Source organism: Oncorhynchus kisutch, unplaced genomic scaffold (genome assembly GCF_002021735.2).
Source record: "Oncorhynchus kisutch isolate 150728-3 unplaced genomic scaffold, Okis_V2 Okis06b-Okis10b_hom, whole genome shotgun sequence".
In the NCBI taxonomy this organism is placed as follows: Eukaryota; Metazoa; Chordata; class Actinopteri; order Salmoniformes; family Salmonidae; genus Oncorhynchus; species Oncorhynchus kisutch.
In genome coordinates this window covers 1,409,614-1,436,930 of record NW_022261983.1, presented here as the reverse complement: position 1 = coordinate 1,436,930, position 27,317 = coordinate 1,409,614, and the positions used below count along the sequence as shown (strand labels likewise).

At 42.7% G+C, this 27,317-nt stretch overlaps 1 protein-coding gene across 1 annotated transcript in view; it reads right to left on the bottom strand.

The window, feature by feature from the left end:
• cyth3b (cytohesin 3b) overlaps positions 1-27,317 on the bottom strand; it is a 54,800-nt gene that overhangs the window by 11,420 nt on the left and 16,063 nt on the right. Inside the window, exons 2-9 of the mRNA XM_031814320.1 lie at positions 15,697-15,779; positions 15,412-15,476; positions 14,540-14,606; positions 13,976-14,094; positions 9,690-9,770; positions 2,777-2,889; positions 1,470-1,618; positions 65-176 (exon numbers count right to left, since the gene is read on the bottom strand). Coding sequence (XP_031670180.1) covers positions 65-176; positions 1,470-1,618; positions 2,777-2,889; positions 9,690-9,770; positions 13,976-14,094; positions 14,540-14,606; positions 15,412-15,476; positions 15,697-15,779 — 789 coding nt within the window. The remainder of the gene's footprint in view (positions 1-64; positions 177-1,469; positions 1,619-2,776; positions 2,890-9,689; positions 9,771-13,975; positions 14,095-14,539; positions 14,607-15,411; positions 15,477-15,696; positions 15,780-27,317) is intronic.

Here is a 27,317-nt window from a genome sequence, read left to right as displayed (position 1 = left end):
GAACAGAGAGGTGGGTGTGATGCAGGCATTCTTAGTAAGGGACTGCATTCTTATCTCTACTAACCCAGTTTGAGCAGCCATCCCTCTCTGTCTGGGTTGAAGAACGTGTGAGTTAGGTCGTTCCCATCATCCTCTGGGATCTTAAAGGGTTCACTCTTAATGCTCTCATAGAGATTCTGGAGAGGAGAGAGAGGGATGAGGATGGAGTGATGGAGAGAAGGAGAGAGAGGGATGAGGAGGGAGTGATAGAGAGAGAGAAAAGGATGAGGAGGGAGTGATAGAGAGAGAGAAAAGGATGAGGAGGGAGTGATAGAGAGAGAGATGAGGAGGGAGTGATGAAGAGAGAGAGAAAGAGAGAGAGACAGAGAGAGACAGGGACAGAGACAGAGAGAGAGAGAGAGAGAGAGAGAGAGATAGAGATGGTGATGGGGGAAAAGGCGGTGAAAGCATTAGTGTTAAACTCCTACCACTTGAACAGCCACTTCCTGCATCTTCTAACAGCCATCCCAGTCCATAACTAAATCAACAGTGCATAAAACATGACAGAACAAGATTCTAAGAAGGACTTGTTAGAAAAGGAAAGAGGGTGTGCTCATTCATAGGGGCTGAAACTGGGTGTTAAATACTTGGGACACTTTTGACAATCTGAGTTACAACTTTGAGAACTGTTGGGAGAGAAAGGAACAACAAGCCAACTGCAAGAATGTGTGTTATATGTGTGCCCTTTGAACTGCGGTTGAGCTGAAGGCTGTGTGATTATCTCTCTGAGCTTGTTAGATAATAATGTTCATCATTAGCATTACTGGCCTGAAAGAACAGCACATTAGATGAGCTAGCATTTTGCTACAGTATCAGTTGATAGAAGAGAGTAAAGCTTCTACGTGACGTAGGAGAAACACAAACACACACTCATCAACCATATCCAACCCCCCCCCCCCCCCCACTCCACACACCAAACACACTCATCAACCATATCCAACCCCCCCACACACACCAAACACACACTCATCAACCATATCCAAGCCCCCCCCACTCCACACACCACACACACACTCATCAACCATATCCAACCCCCCCCCCCACACACCAAACACACACTCATCAACCATATCCAACCCCCCCCCCCACACACCAAACATCAACCATATCCAACCCCCCCCCCCCCACTCCACACACCAAACACACACTCATCAACCATATCCAACCCCCCCCCCACTCCACACACCAAACACACACTCATCAACCATATCCAACCCCCCCCCCCCACACACCAAACACACACTCATCAACCATATCCAAGCCCCCCCCACTCCACACACCAAACACACACTCATCAACCATATCCAACCCCCCCCCCCCACACCAAACACACACTCATCAACCATATCCAACCCCCCCCCCACACCAAACACACACTCATCAACCATATCCAACCCCCACCACTCCACACACCAAACACACACTCTCACCCTGAGTAGGTCCTCTGGCAGGTCTCCTCCCTCGTTGATGCCTCTGTTCATGGAGATGAATCTCTCTACGGGGGGCTTGTCTCTGACGTTGGGGTTGTGGAGGCTGGTATTCAACATGATGATGGCGAAGGACAGGACATAACATGTGTCTGGGGAGGACAGCAGGGATAGGTGGTGTGAAGTGTGTGTGTGTGTGGGGGGGGGGGGGGGGGGGGGGGGGGGGGTTGAGTGTGTGTGTGTGTCTGTGTGTGTCGCTATGACTTTGCAATCATGACTCTACCACCCACTTCCCCCACCACCCCACTCTGTTCTATAACCCCTGGCCGTTTTAACCTGGTGTGTGTCAGGGCACCAGTCCCCAGGGGGACGCAGCAGAAGCAGCTATAACTAAGTCAGCGTGTCACCACTGCAACACATCCATATTCATGAGGCCAAGACCACACATCAACCCACCACTGGTTACTGGGACAGGGGACACAACACTGCAGATAGAACATAGAGCTGACATGACACAATATCGTATACGTCCTAGACAATACATTTCTCTATGAATGTTCTGTAACAGGCCCCTGGTTGTTTAGGAAGATGTAGGGGAGAAGGACAGAACATTGAGGATAGAAATTACTGTATAGACCTGACATGATCCCTTATGGTACATGGCAGACACATGGTAGGGGACAGAGATGATGGTATGGGACAGAGACAACGTGTGGCCTGAGCATGCCTCACTAGTCACTAATGACCCTCTGTTATTGACCCGTGATCAAAGTCCTTATTAGAGGAGCCATACCAGTAGTGATGACACAGCAACAATGAACCGCAAGTCTGTCAGCAACAAAGGCTAATGGTGCATTAAGTCATCGGACAGAGAGTCAAGTACCGACTGATAGTGAGTGATTCTAGAAATGTGAGTGTACCGGTATTTGGGTTTTTAATAGTTATAGCAATTCAAGACTTCCTTTTCCACAAAGACAAATGTACATGTAGGGTTGGGTATTGTAGAGGTTTTATAGAGCCACTCCACTCCACCTAAAGAGGTATAGCATGTAAAACATTTACTAAACAACAAAGACTGGTTTTAGGACCAGAGAGTTCTAGAGTGGAGACACGTCCTTAGAATTTATACCTAAAAGTAAGGTCTGTTTTAAAGTAGAGAGACATGGAGACTGACGCATTGATCTAAGGCAGGGGTGGTCTGGCGCTGCTCTTTATGACAGGGTCTGTCCAACGTGTGTGTGTGTGTGTGTGTGTGTGTGTGTGTGTGTGTGTGTGTGTGTGTGTGTGTGTGTGTGTGTGTGTGTGTGTACCTGTGGATTGGAAGACACCGGGGTTGCAGGAGCAGTACCGCGAAGCGAAGGCCTCCATCATACGATCGATCTTCTGAGCCTCACCAGGCAGTCTGAAACTCCACAGAAACTGTCTACACCAGCATAGAGAGAGAGAGAGAACACAGGAAAAACAAATGAGAAAGAAAACAGAGGCTCCAAAAGTGTATTGAAAGCAGGACATCATTATAAAGTGTATAGAAAGCAGCAGGACATCATTATAAAGTGTATTGAAAGCAGCAGGACAGCATTATAAAGTGTATTGAAAGCAGGACATCATTATAAAGTGTATAGAAAGCAGCAGGACATCATTATAAAGTGTATTGAAAGCAGCAGGACATCATTATAAAGTGTATTGAAAGCAGCAGGACAGCATTATAAAGTGTATTGAAAGCAGGACATCATTATAAAGTGTATAGAAAGCAGCAGGACATCATTATAAAGTGTATTGAAAGCAGCAGGACATCATTATAAAGTGTATTGAAAGCAGAACATCATTATAAAGTGTATAGAAAGCAGCAGGACATCATTATAAAGTGTATTGAAAGCAGCAGGACAGCATTATAAAGTGTATTGAAAGCAGGACATCATTATAAAGTGTATTGAAAGCAGCAGGACATCATTATAAAGTGTATTGAAAGCAGCAGGACATCATTATAACGTGTATTGAAAGCAGCAGGACATCATTATAACGTGTATTGAAAGCAGCAGGACATCATTATAACGTGTATTGAAAGCAGCAGGACATCATTATAAAGTGTATTGAAAGCAGCAGGACATCATTATAAAGTGTATTGAAAGCAGCAGGACATCATTATAAAGTGTATTGAAAGCAGGACATCATTATAAAGTGTATTGAAAGCAGGACATCATTATAAAGTGTATTGAAAGCAGCAGGACAGCATTATAAAGTGTATTGAAAGCAGGACATCATTATAAAGTGTATTGAAAGCAGGACATCATTATAAAGTGTATTGAAAGCAGCAGGACAGCATTATAAAGTGTATAGAAAGCAGCAGGACATCATTATAAAGTGTATAGAAAGCAGCAGGACATCATTATAAAGTGTATAGAAAGCAGCAGGACATCATTATAAAGTGTATTGAAAGCAGGACATCATTATAAAGTGTATTGAAAGCAGAACATCATTATAAAGTGTATTGAAAGCAGCAGGACATCATTATAAAGTGTATTGAAAGCAGCAGGACAGCATTATAAAGTGTATAGAAAGCAGCAGGACATCATTATAAAGTGTATAGAAAGCAGCAGGACATCATTATAAAGTGTATAGAAAGCAGCAGGACATCATTATAAAGTGTATTGAAAGCAGGACATCATTATAAAGTGTATTGAAAGCAGAACATCATTATAAAGTGTATTGAAAGCAGCAGGACATCATTATAAAGTGTATTGAAAGCAGGACATCATTATAAAGTGTATTGAAAGCAGAACAGCATTATAAAGTGTATTGAAAGCAGGACAGCATTATAAAGTGTATTGAAAGCAGCAGGACATCATTATAAAGTGTATTGAAAGCAGGACATCATTATAAAGTGTATTGAAAGCAGCAGGACATCATTATAAAGTGTATTGAAAGCAGGACATCATTATAAAGTGTATTGAAAGCAGCAGGACATCATTATAAAGTGTATTGAAAGCAGGACATCATTATAAAGTGTATTGAAAGCAGAACAGCATTATAAAGTGTATTGAAAGCAGGACATCATTATAAAGTGTATTGAAAGCAGGACATCATTATAAAGTGTATTGAAAGCAGGACATCATTATAAAGTGTATTGAAAGCAGCAGGACATCATTATAAAGTGTATTGAAAGCAGGACATCATTATAAAGTGTATTGAAAGCAGCAGGACATCATTATAAAGTGTATTGAAAGCAGCAGGACATCATTATAAGTGTATTGAAAGCAGGACATCATTATAAAGTGTATTGAAAGCAGAACAGCATTATAAAGTGTATTGAAAGCAGCAGGACATCATTATAAAGTGTATAGAAAGCAGCAGGACATCATTATAAAGTGTATTGAAAGCAGCAGGACATCATTATAAAGTGTATTGAAAGCAGCAGGACATCATTATAAAGTGTATTGAAAGCAGCAGGACATCATTATAAAGTGTATTGAAAGCAGCAGGACATCATTATAAAGTGTATTGAAAGCAGCAGGACATCATTATAAAGTGTATAGAAAGCAGCAGGACATCATTATAAAGTGTATTGAAAGCAGCAGGACATCATTATAAAGTGTATAGAAAGCAGCAGGACATCATTATAAAGTGTATTGAAAGCAGCAGGACATCATTATAAAGTGTATTGAAAGCAGCAGGACATCATTATAAAGTGTATTGAAAGCAGCAGGACATCATTATAAAGTGTATAGAAAGCAGCAGGACATCATTATAAAGTGTATTGAAAGCAGCAGGACATCATTATAAAGTGTATAGAAAGCAGCAGGACATCATTATAAAGTGTATTGAAAGCAGCAGGACATCATTATAAAGTGTATTGAAAGCAGCAGGACATCATTATAAAGTGTATTGAAAGCAGCAGGACATCATTATAAAGTGTATTGAAAGCAGAACATCATTATAAAGTGTATTGAAAGCAGCAGGACATCATTATAAAGTGTATTGAAAGCAGCAGGACATCATTATAAAGTGTATTGAAAGCAGCAGGACATCATTATAAAGTGTATTGAAAGCAGCAGGACATCATTATAAAGTGTATTGAAAGCAGCAGGACATCATTATAAAGTGTATAGAAAGCAGCAGGACATCATTATAAAGTGTATTGAAAGCAGGACATCATTATAAAGTGTATTGAAAGCAGGACATCATTATAAAGTGTATTGAAAGCAGCAGGACATCATTATAAAGTGTATTGAAAGCAGCAGGACATCATTATAAAGTGTATTGAAAGCAGGACATCATTATAAAGTGTATTGAAAGCAGAACAGCATTATAAAGTGTATTGAAAGCAGCAGGACATCATTATAAAGTGTATAGAAAGCAGCAGGACATCATTATAAAGTGTATTGAAAGCAGCAGGACATCATTATAAAGTGTATTGAAAGCAGGACATCATTATAAAGTGTATTGAAAGCAGCAGGACATCATTATAAAGTGTATAGAAAGCAGCAGGACATCATTATAAAGTGTATAGAAAGCAGCAGGACATCATTATAAAGTGTATAGAAAGCAGCAGGACATCATTATAACGTGTATTGAAAGCAGCAGGACATCATTATAAAGTGTATTGAAAGCAGCAGGACATCATTATAAAGTGTATTGAAAGCAGCAGGACATCATTATAAAGTGTATTGAAAGCAGCAGGACATCATTATAAAGTGTATTGAAAGCAGGACATCATTATAAAGTGTATTGAAAGCAGCAGGACATCATTATAAAGTGTATTGAAAGCAGCAGGACATCATTATAAAGTGTATTGAAAGCAGGACATCATTATAAAGTGTATTGAAAGCAGGACATCATTATAAAGTGTATTGAAAGCAGGACATCATTATAAAGTGTATTGAAAGCAGAACAGCATTATAAAGTGTATTGAAAGCAGCAGGACATCATTATAAAGTGTATTGAAAGCAGGACATCATTATAAAGTGTATTGAAAGCAGCAGGACATCATTATAAAGTGTATTGAAAGCAGGACATCATTATAAAGTGTATTGAAAGCAGGACATCATTATAAAGTGTATTGAAAGCAGAACAGCATTATAAAGTGTATTGAAAGCAGGACATCATTATAAAGTGTATTGAAAGCAGCAGGACATCATTATAAAGTGTATTGAAAGCAGGACATCATTATAAAGTGTATTGAAAGCAGGACATCATTATAAAGTGTATTGAAAGCAGGACATCATTATAAAGTGTATTGAAAGCAGGACATCATTATAAAGTGTATTGAAAGCAGAACAGCATTATAAAGTGTATTGAAAGCAGCAGGACATCATTATAAAGTGTATAGAAAGCAGCAGGACATCATTATAAAGTGTATTGAAAGCAGGACATCATTATAAAGTGTATTGAAAGCAGCAGGACATCATTATAAAGTGTATTGAAAGCAGCAGGACATCATTATAAAGTGTATTGAAAGCAGCAGGACATCATTATAAAGTGTATTGAAAGCAGCAGGACATCATTATAAAGTGTATAGAAAGCAGCAGGACATCATTATAAAGTGTATTGAAAGCAGCAGGACATCATTATAAAGTGTATTGAAAGCAGGACATCATTATAAAGTGTATTGAAAGCAGCAGGACATCATTATAAAGTGTATTGAAAGCAGGACATCATTATAACGTGTATAGAAAGCAGCAGGACATCATTATAAAGTGTATAGAAAGCAGCAGGACATCATTATAAAGTGTATAGAAAGCAGCAGGACATCATTATAAAGTGTATTGAAAGCAGCAGGACATCATTATAAAGTGTATTGAAAGCAGCAGGACATCATTATAAAGTGTATTGAAAGCAGCAGGACATCATTATAAAGTGTATTGAAAGCAGGACATCATTATAAAGTGTATAGAAAGCAGCAGGACATCATTATAAAGTGTATTGAAAGCAGCAGGACATCATTATAAAGTGTATTGAAAGCAGGACATCATTATAAAGTGTATAGAAAGCAGCAGGACATCATTATAAAGTGTATTGAAAGCAGGACATCATTATAAAGTGTATTGAAAGCAGCAGGACATCATTATAAAGTGTATTGAAAGCAGCAGGACATCATTATAAAGTGTATTGAAAGCAGCAGGACATCATTATAAAGTGTATTGAAAGCAGCAGGACATCATTATAAAGTGTATAGAAAGCAGCAGGACATCATTATAAAGTGTATTGAAAGCAGGACATCATTATAAAGTGTATTGAAAGCAGCAGGACAGCATTATAAAGTGTATTGAAAGCAGCAGGACATCATTATAAAGTGTATTGAAAGCAGGACATCATTATAAAGTGTATTGAAAGCAGCAGGACATCATTATAAAGTGTATAGAAAGCAGCAGGACATCATTATAAAGTGTATTGAAAGCAGGACATCATTATAAAGTGTATTGAAAGCAGCAGGACATCATTATAAAGTGTATTGAAAGCAGAACAGCATTATAAAGTGTATTGAAAGCAGCAGGACATCATTATAAAGTGTATTGAAAGCAGGACATCATTATAAGTGTATAGAAAGCAGCAGGACATCATTATAAAGTGTATTGAAAGCAGGACATCATTATAAAGTGTATAGAAAGCAGCAGGACATCATTATAAAGTGTATTGAAAGCAGCAGGACAGCATTATAAAGTGTATTGAAAGCAGGACATCATTATAAAGTGTATTGAAAGCAGCAGGACATCATTATAAAGTGTATTGAAAGCAGGACATCATTATAAAGTGTATTGAAAGCAGGACATCATTATAAAGTGTATTGAAAGCAGCAGGACATCATTATAAAGTGTATTGAAAGCAGCAGGACATCATTATAAAGTGTATTGAAAGCAGGACATCATTATAAAGTGTATTGAAAGCAGGACATCATTATAAAGTGTATTGAAAGCAGCAGGACATCATTATAAAGTGTATTGAAAGCAGGACATCATTATAAAGTGTATTGAAAGCAGGACATCATTATAAAGTGTATTGAAAGCAGCAGAACATCATTATAAAGTGTATAGAAAGCAGCAGGACATCATTATAAAGTGTATTGAAAGCAGCAGGACATCATTATAAAGTGTATTGAAAGCAGGACATCATTATAAAGTGTATTGAAAGCAGCAGAACATCATTATAAAGTGTATTGAAAGCAGGACATCATTATAAAGTGTATTGAAAGCAGCAGGACATCATTATAAAGTGTATAGAAAGCAGCAGGACATCATTATAAAGTGTATTGAAAGCAGCAGGACATCATTATAAAGTGTATTGAAAGCAGCAGGACATCATTATAAAGTGTATTGAAAGCAGCAGGACATCATTATAAAGTGTATTGAAAGCAGCAGGACATCATTATAAAGTGTATTGAAAGCAGCAGGACATCATTATAAAGTGTATTGAAAGCAGCAGGACATCATTATAAGTGTATTGAAAGCAGCAGGACATCATTATAAAGTGTATAGAAAGCAGCAGGACATCATTATAAAGTGTATAGAAAGCAGCAGGACATCATTATAAAGTGTATTGAAAGCAGCAGGACATCATTATAAAGTGTATAGAAAGCAGCAGGACATCATTATAAAGTGTATTGAAAGCAGGACATCATTATAAAGTGTATTGAAAGCAGCAGGACATCATTATAAAGTGTATAGAAAGCAGCAGGACATCATTATAAAGTGTATTGAAAGCAGGACATCATTATAAAGTGTATAGAAAGCAGCAGGACATCATTATAAAGTGTATTGAAAGCAGGACATCATTATAAAGTGTATTGAAAGCAGGACATCATTATAAAGTGTATAGAAAGCAGCAGGACATCATTATAAAGTGTATTGAAAGCAGCAGGACATCATTATAAAGTGTATAGAAAGCAGCAGGACATCATTATAAAGTGTATTGAAAGCAGAACATCATTATAAAGTGTATTGAAAGCAGCAGAACATCATTATAAAGTGTATAGAAAGCAGCAGGACATCATTATAAAGTGTATAGAAAGCAGCAGGACATCATTATAAAGTGTATAGAAAGCAGCAGGACATCATTATAAAGTGTATTGAAAGCAGCAGGACATCATTATAAAGTGTATTGAAAGCAGCAGGACATCATTATAAAGTGTATTGACTGCACATTATCAATAATAAATACTACTACATTATTTTTTTTAAATGTGATGAACAGCTGGGAATCTTAGTCCAGTAATATGCAGAAACAGCTCACCGTAAAGCCTGTACGAGGTTGAGATCCGCAAACTCATGAAGGTCCACGAACGCCTGCAACACCTTGAGGTTGAAGTCGTCCCTGGGATGAAGAACATACAGTGTGTCAGGTTCTCAGATTCAGGTCAGGAAATGTCTGGTATTCAGTGTTAGTCAAGATCAGTCTAGCACTTCCAAAAACAGAACTATTAGAAGTAAAGTGTGTTTCAATCCATTAGGAACTGAAATGTCTGTTAGGGGAGAGGCCCTTTTTAAATCCAACTCCACCCCTTCTCTAGATTATGACTCTATCAAACCATTATACACTATGATAAGATTGCAGGTCGCAATAAATTGTTATTTGTTTGTGCATTCAACCAACTTAACACACAAGATGTTGTTGCTTTCTTAAGGGCCCTTTCTAAAGAAAACGATCTATCCCAGCCACAGAGCCAGCCTCAGACTCTGCTCTGTCCGTTTGCTACACAGGTTGTTTTGACAGTCACATCCCTGCGAGGTGGCCCACGTGTCGTAGATATGAAACACATGTAGCCAGGCAGAGCAGATCTCTGTTTTACTGGCATGGCCCCTTGTCTACTTTCGCCGCTGTGCTCCGTAAATCCAGACAATCCATTTCCCGAGGCTTTATGCCCGGGCTTATGCACGCAGAGGGAAAAATCTCCCTGAGAGATGGACAGAGTGTAGGAAAGAGAGGGAGAAATCTCCCTGAGAGATGGACAGAGTGTAGGAAAGAGAGAGGGAGAAATCTCCTTGAGAGATGGACAGAGTGTAGGAAAGAGAGAGGGAGAAATCTCCCTGAGAGATGGACAAGGTGTAGGAAAGAGAGAGGGAGAAATCTCCCTGAGAGATGGACAGAGTGTAGGAAAGAGAGAGGGAGAAATCTCCCTGAGAGATGGACAAGGTGTAGGAAAGAGAGAGGGAGAAATCTCCCTGAGAGATGGACAGAGTGTAGGACAGAGAGAGGGAGAAATCTCCCTGAGAGATGGACAGAGTGTAGGACAGAGAGAGGGAGAAATCTCCCTGAGAGATGGACAGAGTGTAGGACAGAGAGAGGGAGAAATCTCCCTGAGAGATGGACAGAGTGTAGGACAGAGAGAGGGAGAAATCTCCCTGAGAGATGGACAGAGTGTAGGACAGAGAGAGGGAGAAATCTCCCTGAGAGACGGACAGAGTGTAGGACAGAGAGAGGGAGAAATCTCCCTGAGAGACGGACAGAGTGTAGGAAAGAGAGAGGGAGAAATCTCCCTGAGAGACGGACAGAGTGTAGGAAAGAGAGAGGGAGAAATCTCCCTGAGAGACGGACAGAGTGTAGGAAAGAGAGAGGGAGAAATCTCCCTGAGAGATGGACAGAGTGTAGGAAAGAGAGAGGGAGAAATCTCCCTGAGAGATGGACAGAGTGTAGGAAAGAGAGTGAGAAATCTCCCTGAGAGATGGACAGAGTGTAGGAAAGAGAGTGAGAAATCTCCCTGAGAGATGGACAGAGTGTAGGAAAGAGAGTGAGAAATCTCCCTATGAGACGGACAGAGTGTAGGAAAGAGAGGGAGAAATGTCCCTGAGAGACGGACAGAGTGTAGGATAGAGAGAGGGAGAAATGTCCCTGAGAGACGGACAGAGTGTAGGATAGAGAGAGGGAGAAATGTCCCTGAGAGACGGACAGAGTGTAGGATAGAGAGAGGGAGAAATGTCCCTGAGAGACAGACAGAGTGTAGGATAGAGAGAGGGAAAAATGTCCCTGAGAGATGGACAGAGTGTAGGAAAGAGAGGGAGAAATCTCCCTGAGAGATGGACAGAGTGTAGGAAAGAGAGAGTGAGAAATCTCCCTGAGAGATGGACAGAGTGTAGGAAAGAGAGAGGGAGAAATGTCCCTGAGAGATGGACAGAGTGTAGGATAGAGAGAGAGAGAAATGTCCCTGAGAGATGGACAGAGTGTAGGATAGAGAGAGAGAGAAATGTCCCTGAGAGATGGACAGAGTGTAGGAAAGAGAGGGAGAAATGTCCCTGAGAGATGGACAGAGTGCAGGAAAGAGAGAGGGAGAAATGTCCCTGAGAGACGGACAGAGTGTAGGAAAGAGAGAGGGAGAAATGTCCCTGAGAGATGGACAGAGTGTAGGAAAGAGAGAGGGAGAAATCTCCCTGAGAGATGGACAGAGTGTAGGATAGAGAGAGAGAAATCTCCCTGAGAGATGGACAGTGTAGGAAAGAGAGAGGGAGAAATCTCCCTGAGAGATGGACAGAGTGTAGGATAGAGAGAGAGAAATCTCCCTGAGAGATGGACAGTGTAGGAAGAGAGAGGGAGAAATCTCCCTGAGAGATGGACAAAGTGTAGGATAGAGAGGGAGAAATCTCCCTGAGAGATGGACAGAGTGTAGGACAGAGAGAGGGAGAAATCTCCCTGAGAGATGGACAGAGTGTAGGACAGAGAGAGGGAGAAATCTCCCTGAGAGACGGACAGAGTGTAGGACAGAGAGAGGGAGAAATCTCCCTGAGAGACGGACAGAGTGTAGGAAAGAGAGAGGGAGAAATCTCCCTGAGAGACGGACAGAGTGTAGGAAAGAGAGAGGGAGAAATCTCCCTGAGAGACGGACAGAGTGTAGGAAAGAGAGAGGGAGAAATCTCCCTGAGAGATGGACAGAGTGTAGGAAAGAGAGAGGGAGAAATCTCCCTGAGAGATGGACAGAGTGTAGGAAAGAGAGTGAGAAATCTCCCTGAGAGATGGACAGAGTGTAGGAAAGAGAGTGAGAAATCTCCCTGAGAGATGGACAGAGTGTAGGAAAGAGAGTGAGAAATCTCCCTGTGAGACGGACAGAGTGTAGGAAAGAGAGGGAGAAATGTCCCTGAGAGACGGACAGAGTGTAGGATAGAGAGAGGGAGAAATGTCCCTGAGAGACGGACAGAGTGTAGGATAGAGAGAGGGAGAAATGTCCCTGAGAGACGGACAGAGTGTAGGATAGAGAGAGGGAGAAATGTCCCTGAGAGACAGACAGAGTGTAGGATAGAGAGAGGGAAAAATGTCCCTGAGAGATGGACAGAGTGTAGGAAAGAGAGGGAGAAATCTCCCTGAGAGATGGACAGAGTGTAGGAAAGAGAGAGTGAGAAATCTCCCTGAGAGATGGACAGAGTGTAGGAAAGAGAGAGGGAGAAATGTCCCTGAGAGATGGACAGAGTGTAGGATAGAGAGAGAGAGAAATGTCCCTGAGAGATGGACAGAGTGTAGGATAGAGAGAGAGAGAAATGTCCCTGAGAGATGGACAGAGTGTAGGAAAGAGAGGGAGAAATGTCCCTGAGAGATGGACAGAGTGCAGGAAAGAGAGAGGGAGAAATGTCCCTGAGAGACGGACAGAGTGTAGGAAAGAGAGAGGGAGAAATGTCCCTGAGAGATGGACAGAGTGTAGGAAAGAGAGAGGGAGAAATGTCCCTGAGAGATGGACAGAGTGTAGGAAAGAGAGAGGGAGAAATGTCCCTGAGAGATGGACAGAGTGTAGGAAAGAGAGAGGGAGAAATGTCCCTGAGAGATGGACAGAGTGTAGGAAAGAGAGAGGGAGAAATCTCCCTGAGAGATGGACAGAGTGTAGGAAAGAGAGTGAGAAATCTCCCTGAGAGATGGACAGAGTGTAGGAAAGAGAGGGAGAAATCTCCCTGAGAGATGGACAGAGTGTAGGAAAGAGAGAGGGAGAAATCTCCCTGAGAGATGGACAGAGTGTAGGAAAGAGAGAGGGAGAAATCTCCCTGAGAGATGGACAGAGTGTAGGAAAGAGAGAGGGAGAAATGTCCCTGAGAGATGGACAGAGTGTAGGAAAGAGAGAGGGAGAAATGTCCCTGAGAGATGGACAGAGTGTAGGAAAGAGAGAGGGAGAAATGTCCCTGAGAGATGGACAGAGTGTAGGAAAGAGAGAGGGAGAAATCTCCCTGAGAGATGGACAGAGTGTAGGATAGAGAGAGAGAAATCTCCCTGAGAGATGGACAGTGTAGGAAAGAGAGAGGGAGAAATCTCCCTGAGAGATGGACAGAGTGTAGGATAGAGAGAGAGAAATCTCCCTGAGAGATGGACAGTGTAGGAAAGAGAGAGGGAGAAATCTCCCTGAGAGATGGACAAAGTGTAGGATAGAGAGGGAGAAATCTCCCTGAGAGATGGACAGAGTGTAGGAAAGAGAGAGGGAGAAATCTCCCTGAGAGATGGACAGAGTGTGGGAAAGAGAGAGGGAGGGAGAGAAGGGAGAAAGAGAGGTAGAGGGGGAAAGAGGGAGAGCGAGATGAAAACAGAGGAGGTTAGAGCAGTGTGTTTGTTACCTCTCTCCTAAGTAGTCCCCTATGACAGTTTTGTTGAGGCCCTCTCCTTTGTAGAGGAACTGGGATACGTCCTCAGGAGTGTGCTGGAGAAGGTCGTTCTCCAACAGAAACTGGATCCCCTGGAAGACACACACAGTTTGGTTAGCACTCCAAGCTACACACACACACACACACACACTTATCTGTTTTGACCTGAAGGAGAGCTAGGAGGCGTTACAATAAGTCATTAGTACAGATAACACAACATACAGACAACACAACATACAGACAACACAACATACAGACAACACAACATACAGACAACACAACATACAGACAACACAACATACAGATAACACAACATACAGACAACACAACATACAGACAACACAACATACAGATAACACAACATAGTGTGGTTTATGTGGTTTATAGTGTAACCTTTTCTACAAGGCTAAAGGAGGCATAACAGGTACACATCTAAGTTTCTATAGAAATCAGAAAACATTCAATAACACCACATTAATATCAGTGCAAGTGGGTAAATAATGTATTTAGCATGGATTGCATGGACTTTAGACAAACCTTTTTGGGGTCCATGTTGAATTTCTTCCTTCCCATGGCGATCTGTTTATTTCTTTGTGTTGTTTTACTGTGATTGGACAGAGCAGAGAGATCCATCAGCTCTCTAGAACAGGTGTGGCATTATCAACAACTGACGCCTGTATTTGTTCACCAGGTCAACTGTCACATTTGTCTACTTCGTACAGTATTTATCCAGGATACTGAACGGTATTGTGGTGAGTTAGTGAGTTTACACGGTTAGTTTACATAGGGCTGGGTTCAGGAGAAATTCAGCTGGATTCAGTTATTACTGTTCCAAGTCAGCTATGAACATGAGAATGTAATGATCCTCTAAAAACAAGGATCTTTGACTTGTCTTTCCATTTGGACTGTAACATCAACCATGTAGGTTGTTGCACCGACTAACTGATTAGCAGGAGAAACTCAATCTAACTCAAACTCAGTCTAATGAAAAATGAATGAAAACCATATGCCTTTCTTTGTGTTCATGTGTGTGTGTGTGTGTGTGAGGTGTGTGTGTGTGTATTATTGCATGTGTGTATACTGTGTTCTCCCTGTGTCCTAAAATAGCTTGAACTATTCCCCAGCTGCACCTGAGACACACAAAGGCTAAATCCACACTAACACACACTCTCTCCACCTCATCACCAATGAGCCCTGAACAGCCAATCAGTTGTCAGTCCCTGAATAGGAGCGGTTGTGGGGCGTTTAGCAACTGTTTGGCAGAGGGGACGGCTCAGCTCCACAAACAAAGATGGATTATTAACCCACACTGGGACAGGTGTGTGGCTGGACGACTTTGAGAGGAGAAGGGAACAGCAGCTGGGGGGGGGGGGGGGGGGGGGGGGTGTTGAAGGGGGGGTGTTACGCACCTCTCCCCCACGCAGGTTAGCTGCTCGATCTCAGTCATCACCTCTGCGATCTCAAACTTCAACCGCTGCCAACAGGATTAGAGGGAGAATTAGCTGGGTTGAATTCACAACTGAACTCTAGTTGTTTTAGCAGTGCATTGTAAATCAACAAACAGACTCAATGTAAGTGGTTAGAGTCAAAGTAACATTTTAGCCACCCACATAAAGTCATATCATATCAAGGGTGAGTGATATCTTTATAAAAAATATTACATCTTGACATTTCTTTTCATTTTCTTGACTCACCTCAATGTCATCCAGTAGCTCTTTTTTCCTGCGTCGTATGTTTGACAGCTCATCTCTCTCTTCCAAGGAAAGGTCTTCAGGTACTGTGAAAGAGAGAGATGTAAGTATGGAATTAAGATACACATAGTCAGACACTTCCATGGATGAAGATGTGATAGCTAGTGTGCTGTAAAACAACACACAAGGCTGACGAACCACAGATCTAGGATCAGATTAGTGTACCCCAATGCTAAACCTAACCATTAGGGGGTTTCGCATTGGGGACATGTTCCAGCTCCACCTACTCCTAAATCAACACATCACTCTCTAGCAGTATACTGGAACTTATGAGAGCTCTTGACTTCCTCTCTGGCAAAAGGAAAACTCCTCCATGAATTACAACCAAACTGTCCCCCCCACACACACACTAAAGCAGGTAAGCACACACACACCAGCGCTGAACATCTGCTAAAACATGCATCGTCCAATATTAGTTCTCAGATAGTCTGCTTCCTCATTTGAGGTAATTAGTACCACTGAGATATGTGGGCCAAATGCTAGCCCACTTTTCACACACACACACGCACACGCGCACACACACACACACACACACACACACACACGCACACGCGCACACACACACCCTTGACTATACTGAATGTGAACTGAGCACCCAGTGGTAAATCATACAGACTCTGACATTTACACGTGTTCTACTCAATAAGGAGTCTCCCCAGTCCGTCCTGCTTATCCCTCAGTTTACCAGCAGCACGTATATCAACCTTCCTCCCCAGACCTCTCTCTGAGGACGTCCTCCTCACCACCTCCCTGTTAGAAAGCAGGCAGAGGCAGGCATGCTCAGGCTCACAGGATGTAGGTCATTCTCACATCAAGAGCCGTGGCAGATTGTGCTTTTCTACGCCGCGCATTTGCCTCGCCAGCTCTCTCTCTCTCTCTACCCATCCTATGGCGTGGAGTGGAGGGGGGAGGAGAGTGGAGGGGGGGTTGAGGGGGGAGGAGAGTGGAGGGGGGGGTGGAGGGGGGAGGAGAGTGGAGGGGGGGTTGAGGGGGGAGGAGAGTGGAGGGGGGGTTGAGGGGGGAGGAGAGTGGAGGGGGGGTGGAGGGGGGAGGGGGGTGGAGGGGGGAGGGGGAGTGGGGGGGGGATTAAATCCCAGCTGATTCATAGAGCAGCTTTACTATTCAGATTGTTTCTCTTCTCTCCTTCCATTGTCAATAGCTATTGACTTGTCTTTTTTTCTCTCTCCGTAAAGACAAAAAGAGATACCACGGACCATTAAGTCGGGATGGGATGGCATTGTGGTACTCAACTCTCGGTGGATTCTTATCACGGATGAGCAGCCAATCAGAGCCAAATGCAGATGGTAGACAGAGGAAAAGGATCTCAGAAGTGGTGATCATTCTCTCTCACGGCCGAGTGGACCCACTCAAAGCCTCTGACTGACTTCTACATAAATGAAACAGAGAGATAGATGAAGGGAGAGGGAGAGGACACGGAGTGTACAAAACATGTTGCCCTCAGAACAGCCTCAATTCATCAGGGGCATGGACTCCACAAGGTGTTGAAAACGTTCCACAAGGATGCTGGCCCATGTTGACTCCAATGCTTCAGAAAGTTGTTTCAAGTTGGCTGGATCATTCTTGATACACACAGGAAACTGTTGAGCATGAAAAACCCAGCAGCATTGCCGATCTTGACACACTGAAACCAGTGCGCCTGGCACCTACTACCATGACCTGTTCAAAGGCACTGAAATATTTTGTCTTGCGCATTCACCCTCTGAATGGCACACATACAATCCATGTCTCATTCTTCTTTAATATGTCTTCCCCCCTTCATCTACACTGATTGAAGTGGATTTATAAATAAATAGAGTAGATACAGAGAGAGAGGATAAATAAATAGAGTAGATACAGAGAGAGAGGAGAAATAAATAGAGTAGATACAGAGAGGAGAGAAAAGAGAGAAGAGATATATACTAGACAGCTAGAGAGTGAGATATATACCAGACAGCTAGAGAGTGAGATATATACCAGACAGCTAGAGAGTGAGATATATACCAGACAGCTAGAGAGTGAGATATATACCAGACAGCTAGAGAGTGAGATATATACTAGACAGCTAGAGAGTGAGATATATACTAGACAGCTAGAGAGTGAGATATATACTAGACAGCTAGAGAGTGAGATATATACTAGACAGCTAGAGAGTGAGATATATACTAGACAGCTAGAGAGTGAGATATATACTAGACAGCTAGAGAGTGAGATATATACTAGACAGCTAGAGAGTGAGATATATACTAGACAGCTAGAGAGTGAGATATATACTAGACAGCTAGAGAGTGAGATATATACTAGACAGCTAGAGAGTGAGATATATACTAGACAGCTAGAGAGTGAGATATATACTAGACAGCTAGAGAGTGAGATATATACTAGACAGCTAGAGAGTGAGATATATACTAGACAGCTAGAGAGTGAGATATATACTAGACAGCTAGAGAGTGAGATATATACTAGACAGCTAGAGAGTGAGATATATACTAGACAGCTAGAGAGTGAGATAGGGGACAGAGAGAGAAATAAAATAAACCAGAAGAAATAAAGACCATAGATACCACTACCACAAGACAGCCAGTGAGAGAGAGAGAGAGAGAGAGAGGAGAGAGAGAGAAGAGAAGAGAAGAGAAGAGAGAGAAGAGAGGAGAGAGAGAAAATAAGAAGAGAGAGCGTTCTCTTCTCCGTGTTACTCTGGCTCTTTAACCAGGCCCATAAAGCCAGTGATTGTAGAGCAGATCGCCCCCCCAGGCAACCTACATCTCTAATGGGCAAAGCAGAGCGCCATCCCACCTACTTTCCCTCAAAAAACACAGTCAACCAAAATAAAGGGACAAATTGTCTGGGATTGATGGCCGCTGTGTTCAGTGACAATCCCCCTGCTGTGTGTATGCATGTGGAAACGCTGGGTAATCTGATATCATCATTGTGGATGAACTGCTGCTGTAGGCTATACACCGTCAGCCTGGGTATCTAATGCATTATACATGAAGGATGTGTGTGTGTGTGTGTGTGTGTGTGTGTGTGCATCCCTTTCTTCCACCTCCAGTCTGACTCCCTTCCTCCGCTCCTCTCCTCTACCTCTATGTGATCGCCAAGGGTCAACGAGGTCATCACAGAGGTGAGAGGTCAGATACCCCTAGGCGGGGTCAAAGTGCTACTGCTACAGAACAGTCACTTAAGGAACTCACTGTTGCAGTGTAATCAATTATACAGGCCAGTGGCCACACACCACACGCCATGGGAGACTTCCTACTTCACTTCGTTTTAGACTGAAAATAATCACTTATTATACACACTTAGGGCTGAGCACTAACTAGAGCTCATGCAACTCTAAATCTAATGTGAATTATGCATTGATGTCAATAGGATATTTGAGTGGAAAGTTTGAATTCTTCAATATTTCAGACCCTACGTGAATTGAACTAGGAAGTCATCTTGATCTGAGAGAAAGTGTCTATTTTCCAACAGACACGTTTGTCCAAAGTTTCTCAGTGTTCTACTTGTTATCAAGTCTTTATAATAATCTGTAGAGGAGATCTGAGCCCTTATTAACAAAGTGTCTCACAGTATTGCTGATCTAGGATCAGGTCCTTCCTGTCCATATAATCTTATTCTTTATAATCTAAAAGGGATAACTGATCCCTAGATCAGCACTGCTACTCAGAGATGCTTTGTGAGTACTGGCCTGGTTCTGATGGGCCCCATGATATTAAGATCTTATGACTGATTCAATTTGACATTTGACTTATTTAGCAGACGCTCTTATCCAGAGCAACTTACAGTAGTGTATTCATCTGAAGGAATGCTAGATGAGACAACCACATCACAGGCATGATAAGTACATGATCATCCTGTCTCCTCCACCTCCTCAGTCAGATCTCTCTCTGCCCTGGTGATCAGTCACAGTCAGGGGTCTTGAACCAGGAACAGACAGGGAGACAACATGCCATTGATAAACCAATGTCATTCATCTCCTGATCCAAGTGACACTGTGACACACTGGACCCTGATAGAATCAGTACAACACTTGGACTTGGGGATCCCCTTTGTTGGATCAAGTTGGAACGTCTCTGGAAAAGTTGCAGACACAGTGGTGCTAGGCTAGCCTTGTCCCAGATCTGTTTGTCCTATCTTGCCATGCTAAGGTTTGGCTGGCTTGGCTTGGAAACTGCTCTGTTATGCTGACCATGCTTCCCCCAGCCTGGACGTGCATGCCTTTAGTCCCAAGTCTTGTAACTGCTAGCTTTGCTAACTAAGGCTACTTAAGGCCCTTTGCATAATGCATAGCTGTCTCTGGCTGCCGGTATAAGATAGATAACATACTCTAGAGATTCTAGAACACCCTGGCTGTATTCACAGTAAGAGGGCTGATCAAGGATCAGGTCCTACTATCCATAAGAAATAGTAATAATTATGATCTAAAAGACTAAACTGATCCTAGATCAGCACTCAATGTGGGAAGCTGTGTGAATAGAGGCCCTGGAGTTCTCTCTTGGACAGTGACTGACATAGACAGAGGGTGAGATAGAGGTCAGATCCATGCAGGGAACAGACCACTATTGACCGTTCCTGAAGTCAGATCTCCAACTCAATTGAGTGTCACGCCTTTCAAATCTCCTTGGTAGCGAGTGGGAATACAAAAGCTGGCCACTGATCCCCTGGTTGCACTGCAGAGGGAGATCGACGGGAGAGGCGGACATGTTGGAGTGTCCCTTGTTGCGTGGTGTCATGGTTCCGTGGCTAAAGACAGATAGTGACCACTCTATCTGGCTATTATAGAAACAATGGACTTTTTGACAAGAAATACAATTTCAACTACTAAACTTAAACGTAACCTTTAGACTACTCTCACCTCAACCCTGACCTTACCTTTGACCCTGACCCTCGATTAAGAGCACATAGCTATGTTAACAGGCTACTATTGTCCTTTCTAGCATGGCCATCTAGTGCCTACTGTGACAGCAAGGCAAGGGAACCACTAATAAACAGAGCCAGTGGAGCCACTTCCTGATTTTCTCCAGGTCTGCACTGTGACAATGAGAGAGGATGTCTGCACTGATTAGGCCCACTGACTCTGGTCCGCCGTAACAATAGTAGCCACACAAACACAGGCTGGGTTAAACTAAGTTCATATCACGGCTAGCTCAGGAACACTTATACAAGCGCTCGCCATAGTCTCCTCATTGTGTTACTACAATCATAGAGAAATATGTGCAACAACACAGCTGAGACTGTTGAATGATGTAAGTAGGTTGAATAAGTGTGTCATGGAAGACAAAACCTGAAACATATGTGTCTGAGTCAGGGCCGACCTGAACCGTACTGTGCTAGCTGGATATTTTCTTCTCACATTGGAGGTTCCAGCAACTATGGTGGAAGCATAACCAGGCCAGCTTGGTTTGACTCGGCTCTGTACTGGGAATATGGTATTATAGTATTGTTACGACCTCATGTCTAGGACCCAGTCAAATACCACACAATCTGTCATTAAGTGTCCTGCAATATCACTCAACTGTTCACAAAATAAAAACCATCTATAACCCAATTTGTGTTCTCTTGCATACATACCTCAGATCTGAGTCCAGCTCTGTCTCGGAGTTGAATACATACCTCAGATCTGAGTCCAGCTCTGTCTCGGAGTTGAATACATACCTCAGATCTGAGTCCAGCTCAGTCTCTGAGTTGAATACATAGCTCAGATCTGAGTCCAGCTCTGTCTCGGAGTTGAATACATAGCTCAGATCTGAGTTCAGCTCTGTCTCGGAGTTGAATACATACCTCAGATCTGAGTCCAGCTCTGTATCTGAGTTGAATACATAGCTCAGATATGAGTCCAGCTCTGTCTCGGAGTTGAATACATAGCTCAGATCTGAGTCCAGCTCTGTCTCGGAGTTGAATACATAGCTCAGATATGAGTCCAGCTCTGTATCTGAGGGTCAGTAGTGGTCAGTAGGACTGCAGGACTGTGTTGTTGGCTGAAGCAATACAACTACATTGCCCACTGCTTTTAGCTGGTTGTTTTCCTCTCTCAGGTACAGGTGTGATGGCAGGTCCTTTGACAGCCATCTCTCTCTTATCCTCTCCTTCTTTCATTTCCTCATTCTTTCGCCCTGTCTTTCTCACTTTCTTTCATTATCTCCCCTTCTTTCAACCTCTTCTCTGTTTTTAAATATTTTAAATCACTATTCTTTTCCTTGTCTTCCTTCACGTCTCTTTGTCTCTTCACTCTTTAGTTCTCTCTCCCCTCCATCTTTCTCTCCTCTCCCTCAATCTTTCTCTCCCCTAATTTTTCCTGGAAAACTCTTCACTATAAGCCTTGTCTCATAAAAAAACATGTGAAACGTTCAAAGTGAGCCATGTTCTTTCAGAGGGCTTCACTGGCTATTTATTAGCCTCATCTCCATGGTAATAGTCAGGAGGATGATGTGGTTCTGGTCTGACCCACCAGACCAGTCTAGAGAATGCTGCAGCTTCTAGTGTATAGCCCCTTTAAGAGTATTGCAACTTTGATCAGACTACTGTAGCAGTAGCTCCTGTGTAGAGTCAGACTGAATGCTCTTAGGACCCGGCAAAAGCTGTCTGCTGCTTGCGTGCTTCAATGACCCTTCTCCAAAGTTCAACACACAGAACGGACTAAAGGGTTCTATGCTCAGACCCCAAGTAGTTCTACAATTAGCACCCAGAGTTCAGACACAGTAAACCATTCTGTTATCGGAACCCAAACTGTTCTAAAATCAGAAGATAGTCTAAACTCTATCTGACCCTTCCCCAGCAAGGTTCTTCGGTCAACACCCAAACAGTTCTCAGGTCAGAACCCTCTCCCCATTGGAAATAGTTCTACAGTCAGAATCCTCCCCCGCCAGGTGTTCTCCAGTCATATGTAACATGATTAAACCATATGCTAACCTCATCCAGTCTCTCTCATTAGCATAGTCTCATGTCTCTCATATTGTTATTGGCTGCATTGATTTAATGCCGGTCATAAAGCACTCTGATTTACAGTCTTCTCCTGTTTAAACAAATGGCTGAAGGGAATTTCCATCACTGAGGGAATCATGCGCATGTATTTCAACAGGCTCTAGGATCAACCACTTGTTTTTTCTCCTTGTGAATGCGACCTCTTTCACTCTATCGTTCAGTTGCTTGCTCTCCCTCTCTCTCTCCACCTCTCCCTCTCTCTCCACCTCTCCCTCTCTCTCTCCACCTCTCCCTCTCTCTCTCCACCTCTCCCTCTCTCTCTCCACCTCTCCCTCTCTCTCTCCAACTCTCCCTCTCTCTCTCCAACTCTCCCTCTCTACCTCTCCCTCTCTCTCTCCACCTCTCCCTCTCTCTCTCCACCTCTCCCTCTCTCTCTCCCACCATTTCAAAGTAAATCAGTCTTTCAATTTAAAGTATTTTCTAGCACCAAAAAGACATGCGCACACGCACACGCACACACACACTGTGTAAATGGAAACAATTTCCCACTACTCTCCCTTCGGTGCCTGGACCTGCTAAGATCATCAGTCAGTCTGCTAAAGTCATCTGATCTGAAAAACATGTTATTGTACTGGGACTCCTCATTTACTGGAAGACAGACCTCGCCTAAGACACTACACTGAACAAAAATATAAACGCAACATGTAAAGTGTTGGTCCCATGTTTCATGAGCTGAAATAGAGGATCCCAGACATTTTCAAATGCACAACAAGTTGTCAAAACTTCTGTGCACTAATCTGTTTACATCCCTGTTAGTGGGCATTTCTCATTTGCCAAGAGAATCCATCCACCAGACAGGTGTGGCATATCAAGAAGCTGACTAAACGGCATGATCATTACACATGTGCACCTTGTGCTGGGGACGATAAAAGGCAACTCTAAAATGTGTCACACAACACCACAGATATCTCAAGTTTTGAGGGAGCGGGATTTTTTAAATAATTTTTTTATTTAACTAGGCAAGTCAGTTAAGAACAAATTCTTAAATTACAATGACGGCCTAGGAGCAGTGGGTTAACTGCCTTGTTCAGGGGCAGAAGGACAGATTTTTACCTTGTCAGCTCGGGGATTCGGTCTAGCAACCTTTCGGTTACTGACCCAATGCTCTAACCACTAGGCTACCTGCCTCCCCAGCTTTGGCATGCTGGCTGCAGGATTGTCCACTAGGGCTGTTGCTAGAGAATTTAATGTTTATTTCTCAACAATAAGCCGCCTCCAATGTCGTTTTAGAGAATTTGGCAGAACGTCCAACCGGCCTCACAACCGCAGACCACATGTATAGTGTTGTGTGGGCAAATGGTTTGCTGATGTCAACGTTGTGAACACCCCATGGTGGCGGTGAGGTTATGGTATGGGCAGGCATAAGCTACCGACAACAAACACAATTTCCTTTTATCGATGGGAATTTAAATGCACAGAGATACCGTGACAAGATCCTGAGGCCTATTGTGATGTCATTCATCCGCCGCCATGTTTCAGCATGGTAACGCACGGTCCCATGTCACAAGGATCTGTAAAAAATCCTGGACGCTGAAAATGTGGCAGTTCTTTCATGGCCTGCATACTCACCAGACTTGTCACCCATTGAGCATGTTTGGGATGCTCTGGATCGATATGTACGGCAGCGTGTTCCAGTTCCCAACCAATATCCAGCAACTTCGCACAGCCATTGAGGAGTGGGACAACATTCCACAGGCCACAATCAACAGCCTGATCAACTCAATGTGAAGGAGATGTGTTGCGCTGCATGAGACAAATAGTGGTCATAACCGGATACTTACTGTTTTTTTTATCTACCTTGTTTTCAAAGGTATCTGTGACCAACAGATGCATATCTGCATTCCCAGTCATGTGAAATCCATAGATTAGGGCCTAATGAATTTATTTTAATTGACTGATTTCCTTATATGAACTGTAACTAAGAAAAACCTTTCAAATTGTTGCATTTCTATATTTTGTTCAGTATAGTTTGGTTCAGTCGTTTGGATTGTCATTGATTTACACCCAAAAAATATGCCGTGTAATTTTCTGATTTTGTGCAACTCATTCTTGCTTTCATGTTTGTATTCAATGGCATATTTCACTTGATTGAGTCGGCAACAGTCACTGGGAATGTTTGCTGTCATTTCTGCTATTTCTGAGATCCAAACATTGCCCCAAATAAAAGGGGATTTCAACATCAAAACAAATATATCACAACACAGCTGTTTAATGATCAAAAAGCCCCAGAGGCTTGAAACACAAATCGCTCCCCCTGTAAGCCTAAACCCACCTCGACAGCAAAGCGCACCAGCCACGATGACTTATTCATATGGAATTAAACAAGATCACCGTTTTTACTGCTAACGTTTGCCAAAAATCCACATTAAAAGGAACACATCCGCTTCCCTTCCGGAGATGAAAACAGGGCCATAATTGGTCTATTTTGGGGTCATCATGTGTCATGCTCTTCCTAACAAATGAGATTAGTCGTTTTGGCAGCAGGGTCCCCTGTTCTTTATCTCTTCTCAGTTACAGGCGCTGACTGCAGTGGGTTTGCCTTCGATTACTCTTGATGATCCTCCTTTCACGTGTCACTTCCTGCGTATTAATGGAGCGAATCACAACATCAAATCAAATTGTATTGGTCATATGCGCAGAATACAACAGTTGTAGACCTTACCGTGAAATGCTTACTTACGAGTCCCTATCCAACAATGCAGTTTAAAAAATATATATAAATAAGAATAAGAAACAAAAAGTAACAAGTAATTAAAGAGCAGCAGTAAAATAACAATAGCGAGACTATATATAGGGGGGTACCAGTACAGAGTAAATGTGCGGGGGCACTGGTTAGTTGAGGTAATATGTACATGTAGGTAGAGTTATTAAAGGGACTATCCATAGATGATAACAGAGAGTAGCAGCAGTGTAAAAAGGGGGGAGGGACAATGCAAATAGTCTGGGTAACCATTTGATTAGCTGTTCAGAAGTCTTATGGCTTGGGGGTAGGCATATGTTGTGAATGAGTATATTAGGACTGTATCCCTGCATTCTTTTCAGTGCACATTTTTAAAGAGAGTTTACAGTACATTTTTAGAGAGTTTTGCATGTTTTAAGTTGTGACCAATGATTACCCCTTTAAAATACCCTTGCCATGAGTCTACCTCAGAGGGGCCTTCTTATCTTATCGTGCATGCACCATCCTGCTGGGGCCATGTCTCCCTTTCCAAGGGGAGACTTCTAGGTGGGAGGCTGGGTATGGCATGAGGGCATGAGAGCACAACCTGGGCCCCTTCTATCCTACACATTGACTTAAAGGAGGATAGAGGGGATACTGTGGAAGCACCGTTCAGACCTCTACTACCGTTCTCTACAAAACATCCATATTGTTGTATACTGTATATCGCAGTACTTAAAATATAGAATACTTACATAATACAAAAAAATACTTTAAATTAATTTAGACAATATTAATTGAAGCATTGGCCCTAGGCTGTAATTAAAGCAACCAAGGACTTTTGTCTGTATTGTGTGTCAGGCCAGACATTGTGTGAAGATTACTGATTGGCGCTGGAGAGGGGAAAGTAGCACAGCTCACTAACGGAGCCTGCGGCGTCTACAGCAGCATCTACAATGTCACCCTACGACACAAATACTACAGTCTACAACGTCACCCTACCATAGGACACACTACAGCGTCTACTCCAAAGTCACCCTAGGACACACACCACTGATCAGAGAACAGTGTGACCCCTGGATCGGACCATTTATAGGAGGCAATAAAACAGCTCCGGGGACAGTGACTGTAGATAATAATGGGAGATACGCCTCTGAACCTCCAATGATGAGCAGAGGTTATAACAGACTATCAATCATCAAGTCATTTAGGGTCAGACTTTAGAGTAGATGGTGGTTGGCGAAGGAACAAGCGCTTGGAAGTTGTCATGCACGGCAATCTCTGAATTCCTATATGGTGGACGGAATATAAAAGGCCTACTGGAACGGTGAGATCTCCATTGGGTTGGCTTTACAGCAGTGAATGACTGCCAGCATGTGAGAGTCCTGTATTCTATTGTGAGGTTCAGAAGCGTCACCCCCCCACTATCACTACTATTAGTCATAGTATTAATAGTAAGGAAGTAAAAGAACAACACAAATGTTAACAGGGCCTCTCTTAGAAAACCAACAGTCCTCCAGTGTGAGTCACTCAGGAAATGACTGGAGTGTATCTACCACTAGCCAGTTGTCTGATACGGAGACCCTGAGGAGACAAATAGAACAGAGCCTGTGAGGCTGAGGGAGGCTGCACTGAATGACTGAACTGTTTATATTGGGCTCTGGCCATCCAGACAGCGCATCTGGAAAAGAGCATGAAGGAATATAAGAGAGAGAAAGACAAAAAGAGAGAGAGACACTCTGGCTGCCAAGTAGGACTCTAGCTGCTGTTGCCTGCTCTCTGTGTTGTTCTGTGAGATGAGAACAGCAAGATCACAGCAAACATGAAAAAAGTCAAGCTGGGATCACTTTATCACAGGGAATACGTGGGTGGTTGAGGTCAGTCAGACATCCTCTTTTTCTCTGGACGTTATTATATAAAACTT